The sequence below is a fragment of the Rhinatrema bivittatum genome, chromosome 8 (assembly GCF_901001135.1).
Source record: "Rhinatrema bivittatum chromosome 8, aRhiBiv1.1, whole genome shotgun sequence".
NCBI lineage: Eukaryota > Metazoa > Chordata > Amphibia > Gymnophiona > Rhinatrematidae > Rhinatrema > Rhinatrema bivittatum.
In genome coordinates, this window is record NC_042622.1 from 175822196 (window position 1) to 175848913 (window position 26718).

At 46.9% G+C, this 26718-nt stretch overlaps 1 protein-coding gene across 1 annotated transcript in view; it reads left to right on the forward strand.

Annotated features, from left to right (window-relative positions):
- MED13 (mediator complex subunit 13) overlaps positions 1-26718 on the forward strand; it is a 303754-nt gene that overhangs the window by 258956 nt on the left and 18080 nt on the right. Inside the window, exons 26-29 of the mRNA XM_029611551.1 lie at positions 9322-9507; positions 9847-9995; positions 10553-10726; positions 11956-12056. Of these exons, the coding sequence (XP_029467411.1) occupies positions 9322-9507; positions 9847-9995; positions 10553-10726; positions 11956-12056 (610 nt within the window). The remainder of the gene's footprint in view (positions 1-9321; positions 9508-9846; positions 9996-10552; positions 10727-11955; positions 12057-26718) is intronic.

The following is a 26718-nucleotide window of genomic DNA, read 5'->3' on the forward strand; positions in this document are numbered from 1 at the left end:
AATGTTCTAAACATCAAAATCACAGAACATATAGAAATACATGGTTTAATGGAACAAAGTCAGCATGGCTTTACCCAGGGCAAGTCTTGCCTCACAAATCTGCTTCACTTTTTTGAAGGAGTTAATAAACACGTGGATAAAAGTGAACCGGTAGATGTAGTATACTTGGATTTTCAGAAGGCGTTTGACAAAGCTCTTCATGAGAGGCTTCTAGGAAAAGTAAAAGTCACGGGATAGGTGGCGATGTCCTTTCGTGGATTGCAAACTGGCTAAAAGACAGGAAACAGAGAGTAGGATTAAATGGACAATTTTCTCAGTGGAAGAGTGGACAGTGGAGTGCCTCAGGGATCTGTATTGGGACCCTTACTTTCCAATATATTTATAAATGATCTGGAAAGAAATACGACGAGTGAGATAATCAAATTTGCAGATGACACAAAATTGTTCAGAGTAGTTAAATCACAAGCAGATTGTGATAAATTGCAGGAAGACCTTGTGAGACTGGAAAATTGGGCATCCAAATGGCAGATGAAATTTAATGTGGATAAGTGCAAGTTGATGCATATAGGGAAAAATAATCCATGCTATAATTACACAATGTTGGGTTCCATATTAGGTGCTACAACCCAAGAAAGAGATCTAGGTGTCATAGTGGATAACACATTGAAATCGTCGGTTCATTGTGCTGCGGAAGTCAAAAAAGCAAACAGAATGTTGGGAATTATTAGAAAGGGAATGGTGAATAAAACGGAAAATGTCATAATGCCTCTGTATCGCTCCATGGTGAGACCGCACCTTGAATACTGTGTACAATTCTGGTCGCCGCATCTCAAAAAAGATATAATTGCGATGGAGAAGGTACAGAGAAGGGCTACCAAAATAAGGGGAATGGAACAGCTCCCCTATGAGGAAAGACTAAAGAGGTTAAGACTTTTCAGCTTGGAGAAGAGACGACTGAGGTGGGATATGATAGAGATGTTTAAAATTATGAGAGGTCTAGAATGGGTACATGTGAATTGGTTATTTACTCTTTCAGATAATAGAAAGACTAGGGGGCACTCCATGAAGTTAGCATGTGGCACATTTAAAACTAATCGGAGAAAGTTCTTTTTTACTCAACGCACAATTAAGCTCTGGAATTTGTTGCCAGAGGATGTGGTTAGTGCAGTTAGTATAGCTATGTTTAAAAAAGGATTGGATAAGTTCTTGGAAGAGAAGTCCATTACCTGCTATTAAGTTCACTTAGAGAATAGCCACTGCCATTAGCAATGGTAACATGGAATAGACTTGGTTTTGGGTACTTGCCAGGTTCTTATGGCCTGGATTGGCCACTGTTGGAAACAGGATGCTGGGCTTGATGGACCCTTGGTCTGACCCAGTATGGCATTTTCTTATGTTCTCAGAGACGGTCCTCGGGTAGGCAACCCATCTTGGAACCAGTTCTTTTGAGGGCGTAGGTTGGGCAGAGTTGGTTCTTCCCTTGGTGAAGCCAAATCCACACAATTAGGCGAGGCTGGTCCACTCCTCAGTTCCGGTAATAGGGGGTTGGCTGGCTCTGTTCTATGAGGAGTGGACCAAGATCACGTCTGACCAGTGGGTCCTCAGCGTGATAAGCGAAGGCTGCGCTTTAGAATTTGATCAGCCATTAAGAGATCTGTTCCTTGTCTCCCCGTGCACTTATCGAGAAAAGAGGCTGGCGGTGTGGGAAACCACTGCTAGTCTTCGCAAGCTTGGGAACATCGTACCTGTCCCCCCTTGGAGAGCAGGGGATGGACCACTATTCATTTATTTCATAGTCCCCAAGAAGGAGGGCACATTCTTTAAATCTAGGATTAGACGGAAGGTGAACGTTGCTCTTAAAGTTCCTTGGATTCGGATGGAAAACCTAAGTTCGGTGATTGCCTTGGTGCAAAAGGGGGGGGGGGGGTACCTAGCATCTCTGGATTTGACCGAGGTGTATTTGCACATCGGAATCCGGCCCAGTCATCAAAGATATCTGAGATTCATGGTTCTGGGAGAGCATTTTCAGTTTTGCGCCCAGGACCTTTACCCAAGGTGTGATGGTCATGGTGACTGTGGCACTCTGGAGGGATGGGGTCCTGGGCCATCCTTATCTGGATGACTGGCTGGCTGATTCGGGTGAAGTTGGATGATTCTTTGTTGGAAGGCAGTGGATGTAGTTCTTGACTGATTGTGCTCTCTGGGCTGGATAGTCAAGCAAAACTCATTTTGTTCCTTCCTGGGATTTGGAATTTTTGGAGGCGTGTTTTGATACTAAGGTGGGGAGGATTTTCCTCACCAAAGGCCGGATTTCCAAGTTGAAAGAGCAAGTTTGCAGATTATTACAGAAGCAAGTACCAAGGGTATGGGATTACTTGCAAGCTCTCGGGTCTATGGCTTCCACCTTGGCTTTGGTTCCATGGGCATTCGCTCATATGAGGCCTCTACAGTCAGCTTTACTATCCCGCTGGGACTCGTTATCAGAGCAGTTTCAGATTCCGCTTCCCCTTACGGAGTTTGCCTGGTCCAGTCTCTCTTGGTGGCTCCTGCCGGACAAGTTAAGGCAGGGTGTGGACTTAGAAATCCCGACCTGGATGATCATCACCACTGCCACTCTCTCTGGGTGGGGAGCAGTGTGTCGGAACCAGTCTGTGCAAGGCTGGTGGTCGGCAAAAGAAGCGTCCATCAGTTGCTTGGAGATGAGAGCTATATGTTTAGCCCTTTAGGTGTTTCTGCCCCTGGTGATGGGAGAGCCGGTGAGGGTCTGTCTGTATTTATTTATTTAAGGCTTTTATATACCGATGTTCCTGTACTAGTACATATCACGTCGGTTTACATAGAACCAAAGTTGGAAATTACATCAAACAAGAGGGTACAGATAACAGGGCTAACTTCATATGAACTTATAGATAAAGCAGCGAACGACTTAAAATAAAATTAAATTATTATAAATATAAGTATAAATATACAAAATATAAATAAACATAAACATTCAACAAACTTGGATGTACAGCAGACTTGAAAAGCATGAATGCATTATAACATACAGCTTGCGGGGAAATAATGAGATTAAATTATAAGATTAAATGGTTACGGCGTCGGACATCTCGCATCATCGTGAATCTGACCCTGAGGGAGAGACCTTTAGGTGAAGGCTTTTGTGAAAAGCCAAGTTTTGAGCTTCTTTTTGAACGTCCGACTACAAGTTTCTAGCCGAAGGTCTGTGGGAAGGGCATTCCAGTGAGAGGGGCTGGCGGTCGAGATTGCACGTTTCTTGAGCGATGACTTGGCTGGAGGTGCATATAAGGTGCCTAAGTAGCTGGATCTGATTGGTCTCGATGATGCGTGGGGACGAAGTGGGTCACTTAGATTTAGTGAAGTTTGGGAATGAATGGTCTTGTGGGTTATGGTTAGTACTTTGAATATGATTCTAAATTTAATAGGGAGCCAGTGTAGGTTCTTTAGAATAGGTGTGATGTGTTCTCCTCTACTAGAGTTGGTTAGGATCCTGGCAGCCGAATTCTGCAGCATTTGTAATGGTTTGGTGGTGATAGCTGGGAGGCCAATTAGCAGAGAGTTGCAATAGTCAATTTTTGAAAATAGAATAGTTTGGAGGACTGTTCTAAAGTCCTGAAAGCGGAGGAGAAGTTTTAGCTTTTTCAATATGTGTAGCTTGTGAAAACATTCTTTCGTAGTGTTTGTGACAAATTTTTTGAGATTCAGCCTATTGTCGATAGTAATGCCAAGGTCCCTTACGTGAGTGGGGGAGATCATTAGCGGTGTGATTAGATTGTTGGCAGCCTGACATTTGTCATCCAGGGTGATCAGCATAAGTTCCGTTTTTGCAGTATTGAGAACTAAGTTAAGGCTAGTGAGGAGGGAATGTATGGACTGTAGACAGTTGTTCCAGAAATTGATGGTGTTGGAGATAGATTCAGTGATAAGCAACAGGATCTGGACGTTGTCGGCGTATATGAAGTGTGTGATCTTTAGACTTGAAAGCAGATGACATAGTGGGAGAAGATAAATGTTAAACAGGGTTGGGGAGAGGGAGGATCCTTGTGGGACTCCAAGAGTGGACTTGACCGGGTGTGATTCCTTGTTGCTTATTCTGACCTTGTATGTCCTATTGTTAAGGAATGATCTGAACCATTCAAGGGCTGATCCTGAGATGCCTATGTCTGAGAGCCGGTTGATGAGGATAGAATGCTTTACAGTGTCGAAAGCTGCAGATATATCGAAGTGCCAGGAGGTAGGGGGTCTTTTTCTCCAAGCCAGAGAGGACTCTGTCCGTCAATGAGATTAAGAGGGATTCCGTGCTGAGGGATTTGCGGAATCCGAATTGGGTTGTTGTGAGAATCTTGTGGTCTTCTAGGAATTCCGACAACTGTTTGTTAACTATTCTCTCCATGATTTTGGCAACAAACGGTAGGTTAGCGATGGGGCGGAAATTGGCCGGGTCTGCAGGGTTCAGGTTGGGTTTCTTGAGGAGAGGTTTGAGAGTGGCTAGTTTCAGCGTGTCTGGTACAAGTCCTTGTGTTAGCGAGCGGTTGATGATCTCTGCTAAGGGCTTCGCAATGATGTTTGGGATGGTGAGTAGTAATTTAGATGGAATGGCGTCTATCGGATGAGTGGAAGGTTTCATCTTTTTGAGAATCGATTCAATGTCGAGTGAGGAAGTGAGTTCGAAGGATTCTAGGTTTGCTTTCTGGCTGAAGGGGGGGGAGTAGAGAGGGGGCGGTTCTGTATTACACGTAGCCAGAGGTGCTATTAGCTTGAGGATTTTGTTTTCGAAGAATTGTGCAAGTTCAGAGCATCTGGATTGAGCTTGGTCGTCAGGGATAACTGGTGAAGTGGGTTTTGTGAGCTCTGATACATATGAGAACAGTGCTTTGGCATCGAAGGCAAAATTGTGAATTTTGTGTGCATAATAATCTCCCTTTGTGCAAAGGATGTTGTTTCTGTAGCTGTGCATGAGGGTTTTGTACTCATTTAGAGTAATGTTAGATGGTCTCTTTCGCCATGCTTGTTCTTTTTTTCTCAGTTCTAGTTTGTTTGTTAGTTCTTGAGTGAACCATGGTTTTTTGTTTTTACAGGATGGGTCGAGCTCTTTGGTTTTTAAGGGGCATAGTTTTTCTGCCACCTTGTTTGTGATGCTCTGCCATGTAGAGATGGCTGTTTCTGCGTTGGAAAGGTCGAGGTTAGTGAGTTCCAATGAAAGATGGGAGGTAAGGTCTATCATGGAGCAAGAGTTCCTGTAATGAATTGTGGTTTTGGTGATTGGTGACACAGGGCTGTCATTGATACAGAAATCTGCTGTGATCATTAGATGGTCTGACCATGGGATAGGGGAGCAAAGAGGCGGGGAAGATATTGTAAGGCTGGAATTTATGAATATAAGGTCCAGTGTGTGCCCCTCTTTGTGTGTGGGACTTTTAACGATTTGTGAGAATCCCATAGCCTTGAAGGAGGATAGTAGCATTTCGCAGTTGGAGGATAGGGGGATCGCATCAGTGTGAAGGTTAAAGTCTCCCAAGATGACTGCTGGGGTGTCATTTTTGATGTGTTTGGCAATGAGCTCAATGAGTGGAAATGGATCCGACTCTAGGATGCCGGGCGGAGCGTAGATTAGACAAATTTGGAGCTGTTTTGAGCTAAAGAGGGCAACCTCCAGATGGGAGGTATGTATCGAGATCTGTAGGGATAGTCTCAGCTCTTTTTTTGCAGCTAAGCAGAGTCCCCCTCCTCTTTTTTTAGGTCTAGGTATTGAATAGATATCACAGAGGTGGAGTGGTAGTTGATTTATAAGAGCTAGGTCTGTGGGTTTCAACCAGGTTTCTGTGATAGTACATATATCCAGTTGTGAGTCCAGGAGATAGTCGTTGATTAAGTGTGTTTTTTTCGACATTGATTGGGCGTTAAAGAGTGTTAGTGAGAATAAGGAGAGCCCAAGGAATTGAGTGAAAGGGGATGTCATAATTGGTATCAGACGTTTAAGTTGGGGGAGTGTTAGGGTCAGGACGTTTTTTTCGGTTATTGTAGAGATTTTTGATGATGGGGATAGTGGATCTTGTTGGATAATGCGACAACGGTAGCTTACATCAATTGACAGGGGGGCACCAAAAGTCTGGCAGTGGCTCAAGAAGCCTGAGACTTAACTTGCTGGGTGAAACAGCACCTGGAGCCATTAGTGGCCTCCCACATAGCGGGCATGGGCAACGTACAAGCGGACTTTCTGAGTTGGCATCAGCTGGATCCCGGAGAATGGGAGCAGTCGTTGGAAGCGGTATGCTTCATCCGTCGCAGGTGGGGCATGCCATATGTGGATCTAATGGCGACTTTTCACAATACCAAGGCCCCACGGTTCTTCAGTCGAGAAAGAGAAGCAGAGTGGTAGATGCCTTAGTTCTGACTTGGCTGCCGGGTGTCTTTCTATATGTGTTTCTGCCTTGGCCGTTGGTCGGCAAGATCTTACATTGCATAGAGGTCCATCCAGATGATGTGATTCTCGTTACCCCAGAATGGCCGAGGCATCCATGGTTTGCGGACTTGGTCAGCCTAGCAGTGGACAACGGTCCATTGCGGCTAGCTCATCTACCTAATCTGCTGTGTCAGGGACCTGTTTCTTTGGATCAAGCAGATTGCTTTTGTCTAGCGGCTTGGCTTTTGAGAGGGAGTGTTTTAAAGAATAAGGGTTATTTGAAAGGGGTCATCGCTACCTTCTTGCAGTCTAGAAAGACTTCCACTTCCCTGGCGTATGTGAGAGTATGGAAAGTGTTTGAGTCTTGGTGTACGGGGCAGAATGTGGACCCTCGGCAAGCTTCTGTGGTTGATGTTTTAGCCTTCTTGCAGAAGGGATTGGTTAAAGGTCTGTCCTTTAATTCGCTCAGGGTTCAGGTGGCGGCTTTGTTTCCTTCGTGGAAAGGTTCGAGGAGTATCTCTGGTGGCCCATCCGGGCATTCTGCGTTTTCTTCGGAGAGCTAAATATTTACGTCCTCCGGTTCGGAAGCCATGCCAGTTCTGGAACCTTAACGTGGTCCTTAAGAGCATGTGTGTGCCTCCGTTTGAACTTTTGAAGTGAGCTACTATGAAGGATCTCACTTCGAAGGTGGTTTTCCTGGTGGCAATTTGTTTGGCTCGCCAAATCTCCGAGCTTCAGGCCTTATGTAGAGAACCCTTTTTGAGAATTTCAGATGTGGGATCATCCTTGAGATCGGTTCTATCCTTTTTGCTGAAGGTGGTGTCCTCATTCCACTTAAATCAGTCAGTCGAGCTTCCGTCCTTCCCAACTTTGGATCCTGCGATGCCTCATGCTAAAGAGTTGTGATGGTTGTTAGATCATCATTTTGTGCTATGGAGTGGTGCCAAAATGGGTCATTAGGCATCAAGAGCCACTATTGCGTAGTGGTTGAAAGAGGCTATTAGCTCTGCGTATATCAGTCAAGGTTTCCCTGTTCTACTTGTTCTCAGGTGGCCTCTTGAGCCAAGTGTCAAGTTTTGCCACAAGAGATCTGTAGAGCAGCTACTTGAAAATCGTTGCACACTTTTGCCAGACATTGTTTACATGTCCAGGCCCCAGAGGCCATGGGATTTGGTGAAAGTGTACTTAGAGTGGGACACTCTCAGTCCCACCCTGTTTAGGGAAGCTTTAGTACATCCCAGGAGTCTGGACTGATCTGGGTAAATACAGGGAAAGGAAAATTGGTTCTTACCTGCTAATTTTGGTTCCTGTAGTACCACAGACCAGTCTAAAGTTCCCACCCACTAGAGAAAAGGGGGAATTGGAGAGTCTGCTCGATTTGTTGTGATTACTCTGAAGAATGGCACAGGTTTTTGTTAGTCCTACACAGAGTTGTATGTTCGCGTATGGAGATAATTAAGGTGTTGCCTTTGTTTTTTCATCTGGCTTGGGTACAGTTCAATACTGAGGGGACTGCAGGTGACACCTTGGGTTAAGTGGCAGTGTCAGTAAAACTTTGTCTTCATCTGCTGGAAGGTGGGGGGGGGGGGGGGGCAAAATCCAGAAGTCGGGACTGATCTGTGGTACTACAGGAACGAAAATAGCAGGTAGGAAACAATTTTCCTATTTGTACAATGTAGCTAGCACTGCATTGTACAGATCTCCTCTTGTAATTCTTTACTGATGTCAATTTTACTATGTATACCTCTGTGTCTGTAGAAACATTTCCCGAAAACCCACCCCGATTCAAAGTGCCCCTCTAGAGTGGTACTTACTCTATACAGAGGCTCTCCCTCTCCGAGCGTGCAAGATACACATGTAAAGGCTGTAGAAGTATGTGTGGCAACAATATTTTAAATGCTACATGTACTCTGTAAAATGAGGTGTATTTTTGCTCGCACTGCAATACGCGCATTTATGGGTGCACGTGTGTTTTTAAAATTTACCTGATTGTCAAGCCGATACAGTAAAAGTCATGGGCGAGCGTCTGCTCTCCCGGTGCGCGCACAGGCCACTCTCCTGTGAATGCGATTCAGTAAAAAAAAAATTCAAATTAGGGCCCGCGGTAAAAAGAGGCGCTAGGGACACTAGCGCGTCCCTAGCACCTCTTTTTTGACAGGAGCAGCGGCTGTCAGCGAGTTTGACAGCCGACGCTCAATTTTGCCGGCATAGGTTCTCAAACCCGCTGACAGCCACAGGTTCGGAAACTGGATGCCGGCCAAATTGAGCGTCTGGTTTTCAACCCACGGGCTGATTTTAAATTTTTTTTTAATTTTTATTTTAAATTATTTTTAACTTATAGGACCTCCAACTTAATATCGCCATGATATTAAGTCGGAGGGTGTACAGAAATGCAGTTTTTACTGCTTTTCTGTGCACTTTCCTGGTGCCGGCAGAAATTAACGTCTACCTTTGGGTAGGCGCTAATTTCTGAAAGTAAAATGTGCGGCTTGACTGCACATTTTACTTACTGAATCACGCAGGAATAACGAATAGGGCCATCAACATGCATTTGCATGTTGCGGGCGCTATTAGTTTTGGGGGGTTTGGACGCGCGTTTATTACGCAATATTACCCCTTAATGAATAAGGGATAAAGCTGGCGCGTCAAACGCGCGTCCAAACGCCGGCTAACAGTGCACTCTGGCGGAGCGGACTGTACTGTATCGGCCTGTGTGTTCAGAGTAACTATCTGTTCTTGGATTATACTGTTTGTAAATGGCTTGAAACTGTCGAATGTTTTTTGCTTTGAGCAAATGAGAGGTGAAAGGGGGAGCATGAAGTGGATTGGAACCTACTTCCTTGATGTCCAGCTATATATCCATTGTGGTGTTTGGTTTTAAGTATAGGTTTGTTTTTCAGATTCTGTGTCAACAGGGTCTGTCTTTGGGCGCAGCACCACTTTAAATATGCAGACTTCCCAGCTGAATACCCCACAGGATACATCGTGCACTCATATACTGGTGTTTCCGACCTCTGCTTCGGTGCAAGTAGCATCAGCCACATATACCACTGAAAATATTGACCTGGCTTTCAATACAAACAATGGTTAGTGTATGTGTGTGTGTGTGTGCACTTGCCAACAGAGAAAACATTTGTGCCGTGTGCTGACCTTTTCTAAACTTGCAGATGTTCATTCTGGAAAAGTCTTGGGATCAGAAAGTTGCTTGGATGTGAAATATTATTGGCATGCTGGGGTAAAGGGACATCTTTACTTCAGTCTCCACATGTTTTTATTGTATTTTCAGCTGTCTTTCACACAGCACTTTTGGTAATAGCTCCACAGGGAAATTTTGGCTCGTAGATGTATAAAGAAAAGCTGCTTGTTACTGCCAGCCTTCAGAAGAGGGAACAAGAGGCATATTAACATTCTTTTTCCCTCTAAAGATGGAGCAGACGGCATGGGTATCTTTGATTTGTTAGACACTGGAGATGACCTTGACCCAGATATTATTAATATCCTTCCTGCGTCTCCCACTGGCTCCCCTGTCCATTCACCGGGATCCCATTACCCGCATGGAGGCGATGCTGGCAAGGTAAGCTGACATGGAGAAAGCCATATGCTATCTGCTGATCTGCTTCTTTATGTCTGTGTGTGAAATTTCATTGCATACTAAAGAATTTGTCACATATTTGATATGAATGTGAAAGAAAACCAGTGAAGAATAGCAAATGTTAATCGTTGGCTGTGGAGCTGTTTGGAACTAGGGCTTAGTTGCACTGTTATAGCTTTCAAAACAAAAACCTGATTTCACAATCGCCTGGGTATAAATATTATAGGCAAATAGAATAGTATCTCAGATTTTGGGTGCTTAGGTTTGATTGAAAACTCCTCAAAACACATGTACTGATTTGTCTAATACTCTGATTTAGTTAAAATTATAGATTTGGTCTTTGAGAAAATATGAATTCTATGCAGGCTGTGCTATCTTTTATTGAACCAATATGAAAATTAATCAAAGATGATGTACATGAGCTTTGAAGATCCTGCAGGTATCGTTCTTCTAATTGTAGTGTAATGTTTGTATCTTCTGCAGCTTTACACTTTAGGAGGCGCAATCTTAAATGCTTTTTTTTCTCCCATTTTTGACAGGGTCAAGGTACAGACCGGCTGCTTTCAACAGAATCTCATGATGAAGTAACCAATATCCTGCAGCAACCCCTGGCACTTGGTTATTTTGTATCAACTGCCAAAGCAGGCCCATTGCCTGAATGGTTTTGGTCAGCATGTCCTCAAGCACAAAATCAGTGTCCGCTCTTTCTAAAGGTATTGCTGCTTTCAGCAGTGGAATTTATTATATCTGTGCAAGTGCTGACCTGAAGTTTTAAATTCCCTTTAAAACCATCTCCAGATTGGAAGGAATAAGCCTGCACACAAACAGATGGCGAAAACTTAGTACATTTGGAATCTTGTCACATAGTCAGAAGTTGTCTTTGTTCCTGCTCTGTAAAATAGCTTCTTGTTTGGGAATATCTTGTATTGTTCTGTTTCTCAGAGGGATCTTACTTTCTTGTTTATGGACTTGCATAACCACAGCTCTGATGCCTTAAAAAAAATATTGATTAGAGTTCCCAATAACTAATTTTGTTCAAGGAGCCTCAGTGTTTGCCCTTCATTAAATACAGTTACCTCATTTGGAAGGAGTCAAAACTTTGTAGTGTAATATTTAAAATTACATTTTAGTAATATTGTCTAATGCCTGAGGAGAAATAACTAAATGTCTGAGCCTGTTTATTCAATTGTGAAGACATCTAGTTCATGACCTTGCTTGTTTGGTACTCTAGATGTACCAACTGTGGTTATTATCTAGCTGATGCACGCCTATCAGTTGACTTTTATTGCTGAATTGCAGCATGAAGTATTAACTGGCTCTGGGCTTGGTGAGTCAGTGTTGTCCTCATGTGATTAAAGTAACATTGACTTGCATGGAATCTTACCTCCCTGAGTGTTATAGTGTATTGATGCTTATACAATGTATACTATAGAATATAAAATGCCACATATGTAGGATGTGCCTGTGAAACCCAAACCAGTATGGCATATAATACAGTGTGATTTGGATTTTTTAAATGTAGTTGCTCACCACTTCAGACCTATACTCCAGAGGACTTAAGAGTCAAAGTAGGTGAGGCAGTGGAGGGTAAAATGACTTGCCCAGGAGAAACAGGATTCGAACCCTCGGCTCCCTGGTTCTCAGCCCATTGCTCTAATCACTCTGCTGCTTCATCAAAATGGGATTTGATATTGGTGGTATAGCACACAGAACAACCAATTGTCTCTTTGGAAAACTGATTGCCAGGTGTGTAGCACACACTTGCTGCCGAAGCAGGTATTATGCTTTTTCTTATTTTCTGGCTACTAGTGCTTGAGACAGTTATTCAGCTAGGAATCTAATTAGCAAAATATTTCTTAGAATAAGTAGCAAAGCTATTTAAATTATGAATAACTATTGCACAGAGTGTAACCATGTCTCTTCTCCCTGTCTTACCATTTAGGCCTCTTTGCACCTCCATGTGCCTTCAGTGCAATCGGACGAGCTGCTTCACAGTAAACACTCCCACCCGCTTGACTCAAATCAGACGTCAGATGTCCTCAGGTACTGTTTCTCTGGCGTTTTTGTTGGAAGCACCAGAGCTATTTATAGAGCATAACAATGCCAGAGTTCTCTTGCACCACATGAATCCTAAGCATTAACTATGAGATACCTGGACTTGCACACTGGTGCTGGTTTTATTTTTAGCACGACATCTGCTGTTAATTGTTTAAGTGCAGCTAATGGCTGGATAGTGTTAGATCCGCAGCTTTGTAAGTGCACAAGAAAGTAAAAGGGGGGTAATTTTCAAAAGGATGATTGGGTGTAAACGGGCTTTTGAAAATTTGCTAGATATATGCTATTGAGCAGTCAGTAGGTTTTACATGCGCAAGTATACTTTAAGCACGTAAATGGGCTTTTGAAAATTGCTATGAGAAATGCTACTTTTAGGCATGTAACTCCGTTTGAAAACTACCTCCCCAGGGTATATTTCAGCAGAAACATACAAATGAACCCCAACCAGTCTGCTCTGTGCAAGTTTCCCCAGTGCTTCATTACCAAACATTTACTTTAATTGAAATATCCCTGTTTCCCTGTACATTTCCGGTTCAGCACAGACTGCTGGGTTTTGCCCCCCCCAGCAGATAGACAGATGTTTTAAAAACAAAACTCCGCCTTATATAGGAGAGTGCCACCTACAGTCCACCAGTATTTCTCTGTCTCTAGCAGATGGTGGAGGTGCAAAACCTACAGTCTGGTCAGAGTCTTTATTTTGGGTTGGATTTAGTCTAGTTAGTGAGAGTTCTCTCTATTTTTCCAGTTTAAGAGTTTGTCTCTTTAAAAAAAAAAAAAAAAAAGTTACTCAAAAAAAGGAAGTTTCCTGTGGTCCGCCTCCCAGAGGGTTGTTAGGCATTGAGAGAGTCGTCCCCTGCTGGTCAGAGGCAGCTGCCAACGAGGGTTGAGGACCCTATCAATTGAAGCAGCGTGGGTGCGATACCGGGGAGCCCGGCTCACTCCACCCTAAAGATCAGCACCCTGGACCACGGTAGGCAATTTTTTGCCGTAAAAAAAAAATTTATTTATTTTTTTTTAAGTAATTTTTCTTCCGTTTTTGTTCAGGCAGTCCCTCCCTTGCTCTCGTCGCGGGGGGGGGGGGGGGGGTTTCCACCACTTTTTTGGCCTGGGGGGGGGGGGGATGGGGGGTGTAAATTTGAATTTTTTCAGTTTATTTCTCCTCACTACCTTTCCCGATGCCGCGGTCGGCCGCGTGTCGCACGTGAGGCTCGGCCTGCACACGGCTCTCCCGGGAGAACTTGTGCTCACAATGTTTACCGGGGGGAGAAAGGATCCTCCGGTGCAGGGACGACAAAAAAATTAATATAAGCAGGCCACCGTGTATTCCCTCGCCGGCAGCAGGGGCTGCTCAGTTGGCACATGATCCTTTCCCATTAAGCGCGGGAACAGAGGCCATTTTACACTCGTTCCGCTCTGTTACTATGGCTGCCATGGGGGAGGGGTCTTTTCCTCCTCAATTATCTCCTCAGCCATGGCCTCCTGAAAACAGGGAATCACAGCAGCCTGTCTCCCCTGGCCCGGAGGTCAGTCCTGAGGGGACTTCTGACACCTCCTCTGAGTCTTCCTTCATTGTTTTCTTACAAAAAGCCTTCAAGGCAAGGAAAGCAGGCAAGCTGCTTGCGGGGGGGGAGGTTAGATTCCCATAAGGCCTGGGCGTCTAAGCGTGCCAAGTCTGATAAAGGTGAGGGGCCTATCAAGTCTAAGCGTCCCCTCCGCACTGGGAGTCCGCAGGTGGATACTGATTCTTCTGAACTGGAGTCAGATCTTGGGGACCCAGATTGTTAACCCCAGATTCCGCAGGGGGCGGATGAACTGGAGCCAGATCCGCCACAGGCGGAGAGAGGCTCTCAGGCGGCGGAGAGCGATGACCTTAAGGTGGTTCGTCTTTTTCATAAAGACAATCGGCACCTCTTATTCCAGCTATACTCTCTGAGCTGGGTATTGACAGCCCTCCCGAGGAGTCCAAACTCGGGAAGATGGACCTTGTTTTGTTGAGTCTGAGAGGTCCTGCTACTGCTTTTCCTTCTCATTTTTCGGCAACGGACTTGTTTCGAGAATGGGATACCCCGGATCTCGGCTTAAAAGTCAGTAAAGCCATGGATAAGCTTTATCCTCTGCCAGAGAATGCCTTGGAAATGCTGCGGGTACCTAAGGTGGATTCGGCGGTGTCTGCTGTCACCAAGAAAACCACAATTCCCGTCACAGGAGCGACAGCACTCAAGGACCTTCAGGACAGGAAGTTGGAGGTAGAGCTGAAACGGATTTTTGAGGTCTCAGCCATGGGAGTCCGGGCGGCTATTTGTAGTAACTTTGCTATGCGAGCCGGGCTTCGCTGGGTACAATTACAGGCCAATGTGGGCTTCTTGGATGAGGAAGCGGATCAGGCGAACCGTTTGGAATCCTCGGTGGCTTACTGTGCTGATGCCTTCCACGACCTCCTCCAGATGTCTGCAGTCTCTGCTCGCCAGCTCTTGTGGTTGCGCAACTGGTCGGCGGACGTGTCTTCTAAGGCTCAACTGGGGTCCTTGCCCTTTAAGGGTAAGTTACTTTTTGGTAAGATCTTGGACGACATGATTCAGTCTCTGGGAGAGAATAAGGTGCATTGGTTGCCGGAAGACAGGCCTCGCTCACGCGGTTCCTTTTCTTCTCGAGCTAGATTCAGAGGGAATCGGAGGCATCAACCAACTAAGTCGCCCGCTTCATCCTTTCGTTTGTTTCCAGCGAAACAGCAAACCTATGCCCAGTCTTTTAGGGGCCAAAGATTCGGCAGACCTGGGGCAGTTCAACCTTCCTCAGGAGCAAAATCCTCCCAATGAAGGGGCACCAGTCCACTCCTCGGGTCCGGAAGTGGGGGGCAGACTGACTCTGTTCTTCGAGGAGTGGACCAAGGTGACCATGGATCAGTGGGTACTATCCGTGATAAAACAAGGCTATGCTTTAGATTTTGCACAGCAACCCAGAGATCAGTTTCTCATCTCTTCCTGCAGGCATGCCACAAAAAGAGCAGCGGTTCATGAGATATTACAGCGGCTGCTACAATTAAGGGCCATAGTTCCCGTTCCTCCGGAGGAGCAAGGAGAAAGGGTCATTACCTAATATATTTCGTGGTACCAAAGAAGGAAGGATCTTTACGTCCCATTCTAGGCCTCAAGGAGGTGAACAAGTGTAAAGGTTCCACGATTTCACATGGAAATTCTCAGGTCGGTCATTGCCTCGGTAAGGCAGGGAGAATTCCTAGCTTCGCTGGATCTAACGGATGCTTACTTACACATAGGGATCCGTCAAGACCACCAAAGGATTCTGCAGTTCTGCATCCTGGGCCAGCATTTTCAGTTTTGAACCCTACCCTTCGGTCTGGTGACCACGCTCAGGACTTTCACCAAAGTGTTGGTGGTGGTGGCAGCTCATCTCCGGAGAGAAGGTCTCCTAGTACATCCCTATTCGGACTGGCTGATTCGAGCAAAATCAGAAGCCTTAGCCAAAGATGCGATTCACAGAGTTCTGCAGTTTCTACGGTCGCAGGGCTGGGTGGTCAATCTCTCCAAGAGCACGCTCGTACCCTCTGTCCTTGGAGTATTTGGGAGCGCTCTTTGACACTCTGGGTCGAGCTTTTCTCCCAAGGACCGCATCATCAAGTTACAAGCTCAGGTGCGGAGCCTGTTACTCCAAACTTCTCCCAGGGTTCGGGAATATCTACAGGTTCTCGGGTCCATGGCGTCAACTTTATAGCTGGTGCCATGGGCGTTTGCTCATATGCGGCCCTTCCAGTACACATTACTGTCCGCTGGAACCCAGTATCCAAACTGTTTTTTCTCCCATTGCCACTTACTGAAGCGGCGAGGGATAGTCTAGCGTGGTGGCTGGTGACAGACAATCTATCCAGGGGGGGTTCCTCTGGAGATTCCCGAATGGACAGTGGTCACCAAGGACGCCAGTCTCTCCGGCTGGGGAGCGATATGCCAGAGGAAGTCCGTGTAGGGCTTATGGTCTCCTGAGGAGTCCCTGTGGTCGATCAATCGGTTGGAGACCCGGGCAGTACGGTTAGCGTTACAAGCCTTCAGTCCTCTCCTGCAGGGGAGAGCAGTCCGGGTATTGTCGGACAATGCGACCACAGTAGCTTACATCAACCGCCAAGGTGGAACCAGGAGTCATCCTGTGGCGGAGGAAGCGACTCAGTTGTTCATCTGGGTGGAACGTCACTTGATCAGCATCGCGGCGTCTCATATTGCCGGTGTGGACAACGTCCAGGCAGATTTTCTCAGTTGACACCATCTTGATCCCGGAGAATGGAAATTGTCAGAGGACGCTTTTCAGCACATATGCCTAGCGTGGGGCACGCCTAGCATGGAGCGCATGGCGACTTTTCAGAACACCAAAGCTCCAAAGTTCTACTCACGCCACCGGGAGCGGAAGGGGTAGATGCCCTGGCTCTACCCTGGCCTGTTGACATTCTTCTGTATGTATTTCCACCCTGGCTGTTAATCGGCAAAGTGCTCTGCCGGATAGAGTCATCCATCGCCGGTGATTCTGGTAGCACCGGAATGGCCGAGATGTCCTTGGTTCGCAGACCTCCTCAATCTTGCGGAGGTGGGTCTGATAAGGTTTCCAGGGATCCCAGATTTACTTCACCAAGGACCCGTTTGTTTGGAAGAAGCCAATCGCTTCTGTCTAGCGGCATGGCTTTTGAACGGCGCCACCTAAGTGCCAAGGGTTATTCTCCTGCAGTAGTGACTACGCTCCTCCGTTCGCACAAAACTTCCACTAATCTTGCGTACGTTCGGGTTTGGAAGGTTTTTGAGGCCTGGTGTCTTGAACAAGACGTTTCACCAACCCGAGCTTCAGTATCTGATGTTCTGTGCTTTCTTCAAAAGGGCCTGTCCATGGGATTATCGTGTAGTTCCTTACGTGTTCAGGTAGCAGCCCTTGATTGTTTGCGCGGGATGGTACAAGGCGGAACCTTGGCGGCGCATCCAGACGTAGCGCAGTTCCTTCGGGCAGCCAAACATTTACGTCCTCCGCTTCAACAGCCTTGTCCTTCTTGGAGTCTGAATTTGGTGCTTACGGCTTTGTGTGAGACGCCTTTTGAGCCCTTAAAGAGGACAAAATTGAAGGATCTTACGTTGAAGGTGAGTTTTCTCGTCGCTATCACTTCAGCTCAACGAGTGTCAGAACTCCAAGCTCTTTCTTGTCAGGAACCTTTTTTGAGGATCTCCGATTCAGGAGTTTCCATCCAGACTGTTCCTTCTTTTCTTCCGAAGGTGGTATCTTCTTTTCATGTCAGTCAATCGGTGGAGCTTCCAGCCTTTGGGGATCTGGATCATTCGGATCCTCTGTCCCGCGATTTACGGAAGCTGGATGTTCGTAGGGCGCTACTGCGCTATTTGGAGGTCACAAATGAGTTTCGCATGTTGGACCATCTCTTTGTGCTCTGGAAAGGTCCTCAATGGGGTCACATGGCTTCAAAAGCTACCATTGCCCATTGGATGAAAGAGGCTATCAGCTCCTCTTATTTGCTACGGGGCCGAGTTCTTCCAGTCGGCCTCCGGGCTCATTCTACTAGGTCGCAAGCAGCATCCTGGGTGGAGTCTCATTTCGTTTCTCCACAGGAGATCTGTAGGGCGGCAACATGGAAGTCTCTACATACTTTCACGCGACATTACAGATTGGATGTGCAGGCTGCAGATTCGGAGAAGGTGTGCTACAAGCGGGCCTCTCTGGATCCCCACCCTGGGGTAAGAACAGCTATGGTACATCCCAGCAGTCTGGACTGATCCGGGTACGTACAGGGAAAGGAAAATTAGTTTCTTACCTGATAATTTTCGTTCCTGTAGTACCACGGATCAGTCCAGAGGCCTGCCCTGTCAGCGTGTTTCAAGTGGGGGAGAGTCCGCTCGCTTTTCCATTTTTTTTCTGCAGAACTTTGAATTTCCTTGTTCCTTACTTTTCGTGTGGTTCTATAGGTTCAGATCTTACTGGAGATCAGTGACCCGGTGGTAAATTTTTCTTTTCTGGTTCAGGAGTTAGTGTATATAGTTATGGTATCTTATGGGAGCCATCATGCTTTATCATTATGAAATACTGGTGGACTGTAGGTGGCACTCTCCTATATAAGGCAGAGTTTTGTTTTTAAAACATCTGTCTCTATCTGCTAGAGGGGAGGCAAAACCCAGCAGTCTGGACTGATCCGTGGTACTAACGAAAATTCAGATAAACTAATTTTCCTTTGTCTATAATTCTTCTGTCATGAGGATGATGAGCAAAAATGCATTAATGTTAATGGAAGGAACTCACTAAAAGAATCATTTAATGCTGAAATACTGTTCCCCGTACGAACCCAGATCAGTCCAGACTCCTGGATTTTGCCTCCCTTCCAGCAGATGAAGACAGAGAAAGTTTCACTGAGACTGGATTATAACCTGGTGTGCCACCTGCAGTCCCTCAGTATTTCTCTGTTTCCAGTAGATGGTGGTGGTGCAAAACCTGCAGTCTTAGGATATGTTTAAAAAAGAAAAAAAAATAGGAAAGGAAAGGCACTTAGGATTCAGCTCAGCAGAAATTCCTCCCAGAAGCTTGGTAGATCCTGGTGAGGCCATCCCTTCTGGTCAAGAGGTGGACAAGCAAGAGAGCTGGAAACCCTTGTAGAGTCCTTTTCTTCGTCGGAGGGGTAATACTGGTGGTGCCGGCTCCCTTCCCCTTCTCAGGAGAACATAAGAAATTGCCATGCTGGGTCAGACCAAGGGTCCATCAAGCCCAGCATCCTGTTTCCAACAGAAGCCAAAACCAGGCCACAAGAACCTGGCAATTACCCAAACACTAAGAAGAACCCATGCTACTGATGCAATTAATAGCAGTGGCTATTCCCTAAGTATAATTGATTAATAGCCATTAATGGAGGAGGAGGATGCCTGGAACCTGATGCTTGTCTTCAGGAAAGTTTGTTTTCTCCCAGGACAAGCAAGATGGTAGTCCTCACATATGAGTGACATCAGATGGAGCCCTGTCACGGAACACCTTTTGTCAAAGTTATCATGGCGACCGGGTTTAGAAAATGTCCCGAGTGTCCGGGGACATGTCCATAATGGATCCGCATGAACTATGTTTTGTGCTTAGGACCTTCGCACGACATTAGTCGATGCTCTAGTTGTGCACAAATGACCCACCAATGGCTATTGCGCTTGCCTGGACAAAATGGAGCAGTTTGCGTCAAAACAGACTGCTCCATCAACGCCAGTTCAAGTGCCACTGACCGTGGAGGGTCCATCGACCTCTGAGACGATTCGCCAGGAGCACCGTGGAAAGGGTGACCGTCCGTCACCGACTCCATCGAGGACATCGGCATCATCTTCCTCTGTGCCGGGGAAAGATCGGACCGAGCACCGAGGGAAACATTGACAGTGGCACAGACGGGCGTCCTTGACTGGTGCTGGCACGAATACCGCAGCGGCATAGACTTCCATCGAGCCGCCTGTGAAGAGGGCCCGGGGAGAGGAGCTCCCATACTCCTCTGGACCCGGGACCCCTAGGCGTTCCCCACTGTGCCGGGCACCGAGCCTCCACTGGTCCCCGTGGAGGCTCTGGTGATGCCTAGCCTGCCTCCTACCCCAATCACCATGCCACCCATGCTGGCTTTCTGGGAGGAGTTGGACCTGCATTGTCAAGAGGCAGTGCTTGAAAGCCTTACGAGGCTTCCAGTCGCCACAGGTGCTGGCCCCCATACCGGCCCCGAAAACGGCTCCCTCGATGGTGGCACCGCTCTTTCAGCGCTTCGATACGCTCATCGGTGCCTTATCGACTTCTCTGCCACTGGACACGTTGGCATCGCGTCATCCATTGAGGCCTCCACATGTCCCGATTCCAGTACTGGGTTCCTCGGAGGAGGAAGGATCGATTCCCGGCCACGTCCCTCCACGGGAACAGTCAATGCTGGAGCCCATATCGGGGCTACTGGTACCCAAGCACACCTCATCTGCCCTGATGCCCTCGATGCCGGCACAGATTCCATCGATGCCTTCCCGCCCTCTCGGCTTTGGCATGCTTCCTCCATTGGGAGCTCCACCGGGAGAAGGCGAATGTCCCTATAATGCATGGGACGATGCATCCTCAGATGATTCATCACAGACATCCGAGGACTTACTCTCAGAGCCTTCACTACCAGAGGAAAGGTGAAGATCTCTTCCAGAAGACCTCTCCTTTGCCAGTTTTGTCAGAGATGTCTGAGACTATACCTTTTACGGTGCTCACGGAGGAAAATGCTCGCCATAAAATATTGGAGGTCTTACAATTTGTAGATGCTCCAAAAGAAATAAATGCAATACCGATGCATGAAGTTCTTTTGGACCTCATGCACCACCTGTGGGAACATCAGGTATGGTACCCCCAGTCAATAAGACAGATGCTACCTACCTGGTTCAACAAGCAAGCCCCAGGTTTTCAGAAGAGTCAGCTGCGGAATCAGCTCAGAAAAAGGCTAAACGGTCGCATCCACATTCCTCTGCCCCTCCTGGTAAGGAACAGAAGGCATTGGATGCGTTGGGACGAAGGATTTTCCAAGGGTCCATGTTGATATCACGAATTGCAGCATATCAACTATACGTGACCCAATATACTAGAAATCTCTGGAAACAAGTCTAAGAGATTGCAGAGACACTACCACAGCAACAGCAAGAAGCCTTGTCTTCCATCCTACAAAAAGGAATGGAAGCAGGTAAACATGAAGGTAGAGCTGCCTATGATTCTTTTGAAACAGCATCCAGAGTCTCAGCACGAGCATCAGTGCTAGACGCTGGGCCTGGCTTAAGGCTTCAGACCTATGCCCGGAAGTGCAGGACACACTGGCAGATCTACCCTGTACCGGAGACAACCTGTTTGGGGACGAGATCCAGGACACAGTGGCCCAGTTAAAGGACCCTGCGCCAGTTGTCAACTGTCCCCACAGATGTTCCCTTTGTAGCCCGTTTAGAGAACCCAAGAAACAATTCTACAGGCCATTCAGATATTACCCTCCTGCATCCCGTGCACACGGCTCGGGCACCTCAGAGGGGACATGGGCGCCAAACTAGAATATCTAGACCATAGCCAGCTCCACAAGCTAGCCCCTCGTCTGGATTTTGAGTCTTTCCCAGAGAGCAGCAGCCATATTCCGGGGGGGGGGGGGCCACCTGTGCCACTTTGCAACAAATTGGCATCCAGTCACCACAGACCACTGGGTACTGTATCGTAACCCACGGTTACTGTCTAAAATTTTCAAAAATACCTCTGGACTTCCCACCCAATCCATCCTGGAGTTGGGACAACCACACAGGAAAACTCGAGTCGGAGCTCTCAACCTTTCTGTCCGTCAGAGCCGTGGAACGGGTTCCACTGAATCAGCAGGGAAAAGGGTTCTACTCCAGATATTTCCTAATTCCAAGAAGACCAGCGGCCTCCGGCCTATTCTGGACCTCCGTGCCTTGAATATCTTTCTTGGCAAGGAACGATTCAGGATGGATTCCCTGGGTACCATGCTTATCCCAGGACAAGCAGGATGATAATCCTCACATAGGGCTCCGTCCAGTGACGTCACCCATAACACTGATTCCATTGAGCATGCCCTTATCCCTCGAGCCACAGGGGTTTCCCTTCAGTCTTTTCTTTTACGTGCTGCATTTTGCTTTGCGGTCAGGAGCCCTGCGTGATTTTCACACAACTTCTCATGGAAAAACTAATAATTTTCCTCAGAAAAATCACCTCAATGGGGTCTCCAAGTCTCGGATTGGTGACTAAAACAAATTTTTTGCGGTCGATACCGTTCCTAAGATTTATCAGTGACTGCAGGCCGTTGACAGCTGTCCAGCCTTTCACAATGGCAACCGGCTTTAAAAGATACCCTAATTGCCCCCGTACAATGTAAATCACCCCCGTACAATGTCAATCCCCACATCGAGTGTGTCTTGTGCCTCAGTCCCAGACATAAGGTTTCATCATGTCCCCAATGTGGCGAGATGACTTCCAAAGGGAGACTGGCCTGTCTAGACAAAATGGAGCATCTTTTTAATATTCAGCTGATCCCATCGTCATCGACGCAGTCGTCACCTGTAGGAGTTACAAAAAAGGTAATCATAAAAACCTGCCGGGTGCATGGGAGTAGAGGGGACCCACTATCCCCAACTCCATCTAAGGTGTTGACTAAATCAGCATCGGTGCTCGAAAAAAGAGAGCATCGTGAGAAACAGACATCGGCATTGATGGGAACTGCCCAGTGCCGATTCTGATCCGGGGGTGGGTTCAATAGCTATCGACCTACCCGCTAAGAAGCCCAGGATTGAAGACTCCTCGACACCAGCGATGCCAGAACCAAGACAATCCCCACCGATACCTATGCCGGTTACTGTGCCCCCACAGGGACCTGTGGTGCAGCCAGTTTTGCCTCCTCTGCCACCTCCTATAGCTGCTCTGTCCGCATCAGCTATCAGAGAGGAACTGGATGGATTTATCCGCCAGGCAGCCGTCGATGCCATCCGAGAACTCTATCCACCGGTGCCAGTTTCCATACCTCCACCGCCAGAGGCATCGATGTGTCAACTGCTATTGTCCTGGCTCGATACCTTGATCGGTGCCATGCTAACTCCACTGGTGCCATCGAGGCCGAAGACACCAATTAAGCACCCGAACTAACAGATTCCGATTCTGGACTCTTCGGATGCTGACTCCACCGACTCCGACCGTCAACCATCCTCAGTCAATGCCAGGGCCGTCGGGTGGCTCGGGATCGAGCCGCCCAATTCCAACACAGATTCCATCGATGCAGATTCCATTGCCTTCGATGCCAAGGAAGAAGAAACAGAAATCATCGATGGATCCATCGAAGACCAAGTCACCATTGATGCCATTCTCCTTTCCTCCTCCTAGTCCACGTCCTCACACTTTATCAGACACCTGGGAAGATGTGGACTCCGATTCCTCTACTGAGGACATCTTATCGGACCCCTCACCACCGGAAGAAAGGAGAAAATCACCTCCTGAGGATCTCGCCTTCTCTGTGAAGGAGATGTCTGACACAATTCCTTTTCAGCTGCTTACAGAGGATACCAGACATAAGACTTTAGAAGTCCTACAGTTTGTTTGAAGCTCCTAAAGAGATTGTTGCCATACCAGTGCATGAGGTTCTGGTTGATCTCCAATGCTGCCTTTGGGAGCATCCATGCACGGTGCCACCTGTAAGTAAGAGAACAAATGCCATCTATTAAGTGCAACATATACCTGGGTTTCAGAAGCCTCAACTCCCACATCAGTCTGTTGTGGTAGAGTCTGCGCAGAAGAGATCAAAAAGGATTAAACCACACTCTTCCACGCCGCCTCGAAAGGAACAGAAATTCTTAGACACCTTGGGTCGTAAAATGTTCCAAGGTTGCCTATTGCTATCCAGGATTGCCTCATATCAATTATATATGACACAGTACCAATGGAATTTATGGAAACAAATGCGGGTCTTTTCAGAAACCCTTCCATATCAGCATCAAGTCTCTTTCAACTCCATTATTCACAAGGGTCTAGAAGCTGGAAAACATGAAGTCTGTGCAGCCTATGATTCATTTGAGACATTGTCCAGGATGGCAGCAACTGGAATCAGTGCCCGAAGATGGGCATGGCTCAAAGCATCTGACCTCAGGCCTGAGGTCCAGGAAAGGTTGGCTGATTTCCTTGCACAGGTGAAAACCTGTTTGGTGATAAAGTGCAAGCGGCAGTTGCACAGCAAAAAGATCACAACGAAACTTTGCGCCAACTCTCCATGATACCTGCATAAACTGCATCTTCAAGGCGGCCTTCCAGAAAGGATTCAAGAAATCCTTTCTACAGACCACATAGGTACTATCCACCAGCTACTCGTGGTAGAACAACAATGCCATCACAAAGAGGTCAACCTAGACAGACAAAAGCATCCAGACCTCAGCCTCCACCTCAGACAGGCCAGGCTTCTGGGTTTTGAAGAGATCCCAGGGAACAGCAGCCTCTCCAGAAACACGAATCCAAACTTGCCAGTCGGAGGTCAGGTTTCCTATTTTCTACCCAGCTGGTCAACCATCACCTCAGATGAATGGGTTCTATCCATTATAACACAAGGTTACCATCTGGATTTTCTCACAGTGCCCAGAGACTCTCCAGCAAAGTCTCTTTGGGTACACAAAGATCATACCATTCTTCTACAAACAGAATTATCCACCCTCCTGAGAGCCAGGGCCGTGGAACCAGTTCCCCGACCTCAGCAGGGCAGAGGATTCTACTCCCACTATTTTCTCATTCCAAAGAAAACAGGAGGATTAATTCCCATCTTGTCCTCCGAAATCTCAACAAATTTCTATGGAAATTAAAATTCAGGATGGTCTCCTTAGGCACCATGCTTCCCCTTCTTCAAGCAGGAGATTGGCTCTGTTCTTTGGATCTTCAAGACGCTTACGTTCACATCCCAATATTCCCTCCTCATCGCAAGTTCCTACGTTTCCTGGTGGGTCATCAACACTTTCAATACCGGGTCCTGCCATTTGGACTTGCCTTGGAACCCAAGTATTCACAAAGTGCCTAGCGGTGGCAGCGGCCCATTTCCGCAAGGAAAGCATACAAGTTTTTCCTTATCTGGACAACTGGATCATCAGAAGGCAATCAAGACAAGGAGCTCTCACTTCTCTCAAGCTCAAAATCAATCTGCTTCACTCGTTGGGATTTCTTATCAACTACCAAAAATCCCACTTCCTACCATCTCATCTTCTACAGTTCATCAGAGCAGAATTGAACATCACTGTATCAAAAGCTTTCCTACCAAAAGACCGTGCAGACACCCTCTCCAGATTGGTGAAATATCTGCGCGCAAAGCAAACAGCTACAGCCCATCAGTTACTCTGCTAGGCCACATGGCTTCCACAGTCCATGTCACTCCTATGGCCAGATTAGCCATGAGAATAACGCAATGGACTTTGAGATCACATTGGATCCAAGCCATTCAACCACTGTTTCCAATTCAGATAACCCAACAGTTGCGTTCATCTCTCCTCTGGTGGACGAACACGAACAATTTGCTCACTGGCCTACCTTTCCAGCAGCCAGTTCCGCAAGTAACCTTGACTACAGATGCATCCACCTTAGGTTGGGGAGCGCATATCAACAATCTTCAAACTCAAGGTACTTGGACAAGCCTTGAAGCAACATTTCAAATCAACTTCCTGGAGCTTAGAGCTAATCGTTATGCGCTCTAAGCATTCAAGGACTGCCTTTCACACAAGACTGTTCTAATATAGACAGACAACACAGTTGCCATGTGGTACCTGGACAAACAAGGGGGTACGGGCTCTTTTCTCCTTTGCCAAGAAGCTGCACAAATTTGGGACTGGGCTCTGACTCATTCCATGTTTCTCCCGGCCACTTATCTGGCAGGCATACACAACATAGTTGCAGACCGCCTCAGTCGTCAGTTCCAACCCCACAAGTGGTCCCTGGATCCTTTAGTAGTGACCAGGATATTCCAACATTGGGGTCAGCCAACAATGGACCTCTTTGCATCCGAGCTGAATCACAAAGTGGACAGATTTTGCTCCTTGCACAAACAGAGAAACCAGTTAGCCAAGGACGCCTTTGCTCACCCCTGGAACTCAGGTCTTCTATACGTGTATCCCCCGATACCGCTAATAACTAAAACTCTAGTGAAGCTACAACAGGACAAAGGGTCAATAATACTCATAGCCCAGTATTGGCCTCGACAAGTATGGTTTCCCATACTCCTTGACCTCTCGATCAGGGAACCAATTCGCCTGGGCACAGAACCCACTTTCATAACTCAGGATCAGGGCAGGTTGTGCCACCTCAACCTTCAAACCCTATCCCTCACAGCCTGGATGTTGAAAGCTTGATCCTTCAACCACTAAATCTTTCAACTAATGTATCTCAAGTGCCTGGAGCTTCACGAAAACCTTTCACATGAAAATCCTATCATTGCAAGTGGAAAAGATTCACCACGTGGTGCACGCAGAAAAGTATTGACCCCTTTTCCTGCCCCACATGATCTTTATTAGACTATCTCTGGCATCTTTCAGACTCTGATCTCCAGACTTCGTCAGTAAGGGTACACCTGAGTGCTATCTCAGCTTACCACAAGGGAGAAGGGGATGCCCCGATATCAGCGCAACCCCTTGTCAGTAAGTTTGAGAGGTTTAATTAAACTTAAACCCCCTTTGCGGCCACCAGTCACAGAATGGGACCTTAATGGAGTACTAGCAAGGCTCATGCGTTCTCCCTTTGAGCCCATAGATTCCTGTGATGATAAATTTCTTACATGGAAAGTTCTCTTCCTAGTTGCTATTACATCTGCTAGAAGAGTTAGTGAGTTACAAGCACTTGTAACATACTCGCCCTATACCAGGTTCCGAGTGGTCCTCCGTACTCACCCTAAATTCCTTCCCAAGGTGGTTACTAATTTCCACTTGAATCAGTCTATAAACTTGCCCACATTCTTTCCAAGATCTTACTCTCACCAGGGCGAAAGAGTTATACACACCTTGGACTGTAAACGCACGCTAGCGTATTATCTAGACCACACTAGAGGCCATAGAAAATCCACTCAGCTCTTTGTTTTTTTTGACAGTGGGCAACAAACTCTCCAACTGGCTAGCAGATTATATAGACT